The sequence below is a fragment of the Marmota marmota genome, unplaced genomic scaffold, assembly GCF_001458135.2.
Source record: "Marmota marmota marmota unplaced genomic scaffold, marMar, whole genome shotgun sequence".
Taxonomy (NCBI): domain Eukaryota; kingdom Metazoa; phylum Chordata; class Mammalia; order Rodentia; family Sciuridae; genus Marmota; species Marmota marmota.
The window spans coordinates 131,346-139,671 of record NW_026000051.1 but is presented as its reverse complement, the minus strand read 5'-3'; the positions used below and the strand labels follow the sequence as shown (position 1 = coordinate 139,671).

Sequence of the window (8,326 nt, the reverse complement as noted above, 5' to 3'; positions counted from 1 at the left end):
CATCAGGTCCTTGACTTTCCGGCCCATGAGGCCCAGGCTCCGCCGTGTGCTTCCTCCTAAGGCGTGGTTTGGGCAGGAAGTGCACGTGGTTTCAGAGGCTTCAGTCTGGTCCCTGGGCCTGTGGCTGTTGAGAGCCACAGCCGAAGGGGCCCCAGCAAACTTCCAGCTGCCGGCTGATGATTGGCTCACAGCGGCCCCAGCAACATCTAGCTGATTGGCTCCTCTGCGGTGATGCTCATTGGGCTGTTTCCCTGCCCTTTCAGACCACGGAGCTGCTCATTGGGGGACTTTTTTTGCTCCGCCCATGTGACCCAGCCAATCGGCCTCAAGAGCAGGAGGATTGTGGGAGGTGGGGAGAAGCTTGTGTGGGAGAGAGGCTTGTGGAAAGCCGGTGGAGGCAGTTGGGGCTCTGAGGGTTTTTCCTGAGAGGCTGTTTTGTTTGGCGTGTGTGGTTCTAAAAATAAAGTTAGTTTCTTTTGACAAGAGGCTCCTGATTGTGCCCAGCGGCATGTGGCAGCAAAGTACATCCTGATGGTGGCAACGTGTGACTAAGGAGGGAAGCAAAGTGAAACGAAGGGGCTGGGGTCCCAGTATCCCCTCTGGGGCACACCCCCCAATGCCCCAGCTGCCCCCCAGTGGGGCCCACCTCCTAGAGGTTCCACCACCTCCCTGTAGCACCACAGCGGGGGACCAAGCCTTCAGCACAAGGGCCTCTGGGGGACATTCAAGGTCAGATCACAACACTAGGTGTGAAGATGGTGTTTAGAGACCACAGTCTGGTGGTGCTCCTGGATTTCTTCCCAGGAGCTTTGAATAGGGAGAGCAGGAAATGTGTATTTCTCTGTAAAAAGAGTTCAGATATTCCAAATTGAAATGTAAGATGTAGGGTTTTACCTCTCATTTTACAGCTACACTGAAGAATCTTGAGTCTTGACAACACCAGCATTGCTTATTGTCTTTCTTTTATAACATACATGCACCAATTTCAAAATATGAAACATAACTAACCATATAATGATGAACTTAGATACCCTAAATGTTTATAAATGATCAATCATATAAAGTTGTGGGGAGCCACATAAGTCACCACGCCTTCCAGTCCCGATGCACCACGGGGATCTGAAAGATCACTGCAATCAGGTGCCGTAGTGCCATGACTCGTGACTCGGTCTTTCCCCCACTCGGATAGCAAGGCCAGTCTTCTGAGTAGGCACACCCTGGGGTTGAGCTACACTCACCTGTTCTTTTGTAATCCTACCCCTTTACCCTGTTTGAGATAGAATGTTCCATGGAAACGCCCTTTGTGTGTCCCCTTCTCTTGCTCTGCCTTTGGGTGGGCCTTCCTAGGTGTCAGTCAGCCTGCTGACAGTGGACATCATGAAGCTAGACTCAGCCCCCCGAAACTTGACCCCTTGCCTCATTTGGGTGGCTTCTCCTTAATAAAAGGGTCAGCACGTGCCCCTAGCTCTCTTTTTCACAGACCCCTAAGGTTAGAGGAGCCGTCACAGGACCCAAAGAAAAAGGTATTTCTCTGTCTCTGTGTGATTGTTTCATGCTGCCCAGTTCACCTGGAGTGACCCTGAGTGTTCAGTTGCGAAACTCGACATAAAGTAATATGTGATTAAAGTAAGAAGACTGCTAAGGATTATGTAAGATTGCTTTGCTTTTTTTCCTCCAAGTGAGTTCTGCTACAGATACACAATTTTGTTTCCAGGTTGTTTGAAGTCAGAGGAATCCTCCTTAGGCCACCTGCTGATACACCTGTGTCTCCTGCAACTTTGGAACTGATCTTTCTCTGCCTGTAAAACAAGGTTTAAGTTTCCTACCTGATAACCAAGAACTGTCAGCCCTAATATTTGCTATGCCCAGAACCTCTCATCATGGTCTCCCTCAGGGAAAGTACTGGTAGGGAAATGTGTGGTCCAGAGAGGCCAAACCTCAGCCAGGCCACACAGCACTAGTGGTCCAGTTTGTGACTCTGCTTTGTATGACACCAGCACATGTACATTTGCCCTCGCAGAAGAAAGTTCTCCCAGTCCCTCCCAAAATTTGTTAAAAATTACTTGCCTAAGTTCTATATGCTCTTAAATTAATTGAGTTAGTTTCCTACTGTGTCAATCATACCAGTTTAACACTTTTTTTTAAACATTTTTTTTAGTTGTAGTTGGACACGATGCTTTTATTTTATTTATTTGTATGTGGTGCTGAGAATTGAACCCAGGTCCTCGCTTGTGCTAGATGAGCACTCTACCGCTGAGCCACAACCCCAGCCCCATAGTTTAACACTTTGATACTTTCAGCCTGGCTTTCTTGGAGGTCACGGAACCTCCAAGCATCTGAGGGTGGCTGTGAAATCTGTCCACAGAAAAATATGCACGCCACAAATACATGAGATCCAATGTCAACAGCTCTCCACGGCCTGCCCTTGAGCTTCCTAACAGGGCCACCAACAAGGATTTGGAATTCCAAGTCCAGTGTCTGGATTAGATTTTGTCATCCAAATTACTATAGTGCAGCTGGTGGGGAGCAACCCCACTGCCTCTGGTTTTGCCTGATTTTCCCATTCTGGCCTTTTGTGAGAGCTGGGACGATGTCCCAAGAGAGGGCAAGCAGCAGCTGAGGCCGAGGTCGCCATCCCCCACAATCCCCCAGGGGCAGAGGGGCTGAGGCTGAGGGCAGCCCAAGGAGCAGACCCCAGGGCTCTGTGGTCGCAGACCTCACACAGGTATCAATTCTACAAGGCAGACGCAGCTCATGGACACGTCTGACTGGCGTAGCCAGGAACCCTGGGGTGAGTTTATTTTTGGATGGACAATGTTAGTCTCTTCTAGGTGTTTCTGGAAAGGCTCATTCATTCTTTGTTAGGTTTTGTGGATCACCTACTCTGTGCAGGACCATGTGGGTCCTTGGTAAATAAATAAATGACCACCCTTTTTGTTAAAATGTAGCCCTCAATGGTCCTGGAGCAACTGGACATCCACATACAGCAAAGTGAATCTAGACACAGAAAAATTCATTCACGATGATCCCAGACCCAAGTGTAAACCGTCAAGCACCTACAAGATAACAGAAAGTGCTACATGGTCCTGGGTTGGCATGGCTTTTTAATGCAACACCAAAGCCAGGATGCATGAATTAAAATTAAACATTCTGTTCTTTGAAAGAAACACTGAATTAAAAAATAAGCCAAAGACTGGGAAAAAATGTTAGCCAAAGATCTATGTAAATAAACACGCAAGAGTGCCGGCAGCTCATCAGTAAGAAAACAACTCAGTTACAACATGGGACAGAACTCAGCAGATACCACCACAGAAGATGAGGATGAGCAATCATCTGAGGGATGCTCCTGGTCATGTCACCAAGGAAGTGTCAATCAACCACAGTGACATGCCATTTCATGCTGTAAGAATGGCCTGAATCCACACAACTTGCTAGCATCAAGTGCCGGTGGGGATGTGGAACAGTGAGCACGCTTGGTCATCACAGCTGGGACTAAAAATGTCCAGCTCTTCCAGAGGCCGTGTGGCAGATTCTGTAAAAATGCAGCAATCTCACTTGGTACGTGAAGCCGAAAACTCAGGTTCACACAAAAACTTGCACGTGAGCATTTGTAGCAGCTTTATTCATAACTTCCTGAACTTGAAGGCAACCCATATATCCATGAGCAGGGGAGTGGGTAGACAAACGGTGGCAATCCAGATGACGGCTACCATCCAGGGCCACAAGGAAAAGCACGATCACCCAAGGGAGGACATGGAGGGACCCAACTGCGCCATACGTAGTGAGCAAAGCCACTCTGAAAAGGCTCTCACTGCCCAGTTCCAACTGCTTGACATTCTGGAAGGCAAAACCAAGAAGATCGCAGATCAGTGCTCCAAGGAGGTGGTTGCGGGGGTGATGGGGCACATGGGGTTTTTAAGGCAGTGCTGCTATTCTGAATGATCCCATAATAATGGAGACACGGCCTCATACATTTGTCCAATCCCATAAAATGTCCAATGCCAAGAGTAACCATCCCGTACGCTTGGACTTGGTGTGATGACGTGTCTGTGTGGGCTCCTTCATTGTAACAGATGTCCCCCTCCAGTGAGTGTGGATCCTGCAGAGGGCTACAGATGTGTAGGGGCAGGCAGACATGGGAACTCCGTCCTTTCTGCTCAAATTTGCTGTGAATGTATAATTGCTATAGAAATTTGATATGAGCCAGGTGAGGGGGTGCCTACCTGTAATCCCAGCTACTCGGGACGTAGTGGCACCCCTGCCTTCACAGAATATCTTGACTAAGCTCCTCCAGAAATCTTCCCCATGATTGATTTCAGTTCTATCAGCAAAAGAGTCTCCACAAAAGAGTTCAATGGAGGTAAACTTCCTATTTGGGCCTGTTGCTCTATTTTACTTGGCCACTGGCCTGGGAGAAATCAGCACTGCAGGTGCTGGACACCCCTTTACTAGTTTTCCATAAACATTTATCCAGTATCGTAATTTGTAAAAGTGTGTTTGCAAATGCAAAATTTGATTTAAGAAAAAAAAAAAGACAAATCCTTTAACAAGGCCTCTGGCCTTGAGCTGGGCTTCACAGAGATGTCTACCTTTCTAAGATAAGAGAAGTTACCAGTTGGGCTCCATGGTAACAGCTGGCAGGGGAGGAAAGAAAGGAGAGAAGAAGCTCCCCCTCCTCAGGTGTGGTCCTTGAAGGGTTAACTTGCCCAGAACAGTGAGAGAAAAAGCTGCTTTTGTGAGAACTTTTTTCCTGCAGACTGGGAACTTCTGAGCCCCTCCCCTTACATGCTGGATGTAAAGTTCTGAAATTACCTGAACTCGGGGTTCAGGAGATTGATTGATTACAGCGAAAGCTGTGCCCTCTGAACCTGGCTGCAGCCAAATAAAACTGTTTCCTGCTCTCTTGTTGCCTCGTGTGTCCCTGCAACAAGAAGACTGAGGCAGGAGGACCACAGGGTTGAGGCCAAAGTGGGCAATTTCACAAGACCCTGTTTCAAAATAAAGTGTAGGGGCTGGGGACATAGCTCAGTGTAGAGTGCTTGCAAGTGCAAGAACTAGCTGGGTTCAACCCCCAAACCCACAAATAAATAAATGAACAAAGAGGCCTCCTTCCCTCCTGCCTGCCTACCCTCTGCACTCCTCCTTCCACCTCAGCTTCTAGAAACAAGACCTCAAAAATATCCTGGAGCGAAGTCCCCCCCTTCAGGATCACTTCCTGTTTCCCAGAATTGGAGCAACGGGCAGACAACCAGGCACAGGGGCGTTTCCCTCTCCACTCCTGCCCGCCGCCCTTCTTCCCAGTGCCCCCACTCCTGCCTGCTGCCCTCCCCACCTTTCTCTGGCCTCTGCCCCTGGCATCACAAAGACCAGACGCACAGGTGTGGATCTGCAGATCCCTGCCAGGCCTGGCCTCTGGCCACGGAGGGGCAGCAGGGTCTGTGGTCAGAGCCAGAGGTACAGCTCCTAGGCGGGTCTGGCTGCACCTGGCCAGCCAAGGTCCCCACCACCGATGGAAGAGGACTGTACAGTGTGTGGGGCGCCCCAAGGTCTTCAGTGCGAGGTGACCTCAGGTGCAGGCAACTCCTCAAAAGCACCCTCTTGGGACTTGGCTCATGGCTATCTGTCACTTTGATAACCTTTTCTGGTTTCAGGGTGACTTGTATTCCCAGAAAAGCTAGTGGCCTCTTTGGAGATAACCACCACCCACCCCTTCCTCTGTTGTCAACTCCCCCAGACCCTGCCTTTCCCTCTCCTTGGCTCTGCCTCTCTCTGCCCGTGTGCCCCAGGGCCCTTGCATGGGCCATTTCCATGGCCCGTCCTTCCTCAGAGATGCCTCCTGTGCTGCCCCCATCCACACAGAGACCCTTGTCACCCCCCCAGTGCTCTTTGTCTGGCATTCTGGTCCCTGCCCCTAGCCAGGCTGTGCACCCAGGGGCCTCCAGTAAGAGCTTCTTGAGCAAGCCAGGGTCCGCCAGCTGGTGCCCAGTAGCCCCAGCCACCTCTGCCTAGAAGTCCCACACTAGTCCCCGTCTACTGCGGCTGAGCTAGGGAGCAGGCCGGCACTTCTCTGAAGGGAACACCACCTTCTGGCAAATGAACAGGAGTACAGGGCGCCCAGCACCCAGCCAGGCCCGGCCGGGCAGCCCCACGGTGCCACCTGCCTTTGTTCCCAGGAGGCAGTAACCTACACAGGTGCACTGCGGGCACCAGCCAGGCACGTGGAGCAGCCCGCCCTGAGAGATGGCCCCTACTGCCTGAGAGTGTGCTGCGCACGCACTGACCTTGGCTCCAGTTCCATAAATACCCGGGGCGTGGAGGCAGGGCCACCTGGAGGCAGGGCCACCTGGAGACAGACACTCGCCATGGGGCGCCTGGGGCTGGTCGTCCTGGGCCTCGCCTGCTGCTTGGCTGGGGCGAGTGCTGCAAAGGTAAGCGAGAGCCCCGCAGAGGGGCCGGGCGCCCAGGGGCCCTCTCCTCGCTGACCCAGATCAGGAAACTGTGGGGACAGGGCCTGTAGAAGGGAGGACAGACAGAGCAGTCCCAGCGGAAACAGCCAGAACAAGAGACCCAGCGAGCCCACCAGCCCCGGGGCTGTGGCCGCCCAGGCCCTCCCTGCTAACCCACTCACGTGAGGCGGAGCCCCTGTGAGGCTGGACTTCAGAAAAACCACGAGCGACTGTTGGTGGAGGGCATCGGTGCGATTGTCCACTGCCCGTCTGAGGTTCAGTTGCCTGGGCCCCTTGAAGGTTGCTGGCCAAGTCGGGCCATCCTACCTGCAGCCCCGCTGATACCCACCTCCCTGTCTCATGGAAGGGAAGGCAGGGCCCTGGGCAGACAGGCCAAGTGCCCAGCGTCGCACAGCCACCCTTCTGTTCTCAGCAGGAATCCGACTCTGGGCAGTTCAAGCCAGGCTCTGGCACCCGGTGCCACCTCCATGTCTTGCTCCCCCCCAGGGGCACTGAGCCCAGCTTGCCTTGTGCAGGGCTCCCCTCGAGGTAGGGCTGCACCCGCTTTCTGGGGCATCTGCAAAATCTGCCCTTTAACTGGCTTCCCGAGGCGTGAGGAGCAAGTATCGAGTCCCCAACAGACACACAAAGTCAGAGAGGGCGTAGTCCCGGTCCCCAGCAGGACTCACACAGGGCCTCCAGGCCCTCACTGCACTGCCACCCCCCCACCCCCGTTCTCTGTCCATCCCTCATCCTGCCCCCCAGCCCCCAGGACTCCTTCCAGGTGGCCCTTCTCTACCTACTTCTGCCCCTGGGTCCTGCCCCGGGACCTGGAAGTCAGGGACCTGACACTGGGTCCCTTCTGTCACAGAGGGGAAGTCATTATTTTTCTTGGGAGGGTTTTTGGGGTTCCCCCCACGGCTCCGGTCCCCCACCGACAGTCATCGCTCCCTATACTGCCACTTATTCCAGGTCCCCACACCCCAAAGCCCCCACCCTGAAGCCCTCAGACCCGTCTCAACCACTCACAGACCCCTCTGAGAGGGACTGCCTCCTCCCTGGAGCGCTGGCTTGGCTCTCTGCCTCCTCCCAGTGGCTTGGGGGGATGGAACGAGGAAGTCGGGGGGGCCTGCCAGTGTGGCAGGGTGCCCAGCAGTGTCAAGAGGCTCCCTCTGGTCCACAGTCCCTGCCGGCCCTGCTCTCCCACCTGGTGTGACAGGGGTCTGGCACCTTAGGCTTCAGACTGGGGTGTAGGCCTGCTTCCTGCCACCTAGGACCTGGCTCAGGAGAGCCAGAGAGTTGGGGCTGCCACCACTCTCCACACAAGGGGAGCTGCTCTGGGCGGACAGGAGGCAGCGCCCAGAGGGCGCAGGCTGGGCAGCCACTTCCCAGCAGGGTGACTTTAAGCAGGAAGGCCGCTGAGCCTCAGCTTCTCCGGGGCAGCAAGCAGCTGAGCCCCTACCTCCAGGACCCTTGTGGGGATGGACATGTCAGCCCGTGTGGGGCAGCGCAGACCGAGACACCCGGAGCAGTTCTGCTGGCTTGGGTGGGATGGGGAGCTCCCTGGTGGGTCTTCCCACCATCTGGTGGTCTGCTGGCCCTGGGGGAGGCTCTATGGTGTCCCATCTTACAGATCAGGAAATTGAGGCTCCAGGTCTCAGATAGGCAGCTTCGGCCAGAACCCACACGTCCACGCTGGCTGAGGGGCAACTCTGGATCTCTGGGGCTAGGGTGAAGGGACAGGAAGCCAGGCCCTCTAGCACGCTGGGCGAGGAGCAGCGGCCTGCCTTCTTGGGGCCTCCTTTGATGCTGTCTCTGGGGAGCCTCTGGCCCCCTGGTGCCTGCTTGGTTGGCCACTCCGGATTCAGGCCAGCCAGGCC

The 8,326-nt window shown here is 54.0% G+C and overlaps 1 protein-coding gene and 1 long non-coding RNA gene across 4 annotated transcripts in view; one reads left to right on the top strand and one right to left on the bottom strand.

The window, feature by feature from the left end:
- Positions 1–3,086: 3,086 nt before the first annotated feature.
- LOC125619623 lies at positions 3,087–7,147 on the bottom strand. The gene is made up of 3 exons (XR_007351145.1): positions 6,629–7,147; positions 6,282–6,511; positions 3,087–3,837 (listed from the first exon to the last, which is right to left on the bottom strand). It is a non-coding gene; the product is annotated as an uncharacterized LOC125619623 (long non-coding RNA).
- Cel (carboxyl ester lipase) overlaps positions 6,303–8,326 on the top strand; it is a 7,187-nt gene continuing 5,163 nt past the window's right edge. For all 3 annotated transcript variants that reach the window (XM_048812814.1, XM_048812812.1, XM_048812813.1), the window contains exon 1: positions 6,303–6,428. In XM_048812814.1, coding sequence (XP_048668771.1) covers positions 6,363–6,428 — 66 coding nt within the window. In that variant the 5' untranslated portion in view covers positions 6,303–6,362. The remainder of the gene's footprint in view (positions 6,429–8,326) is intronic.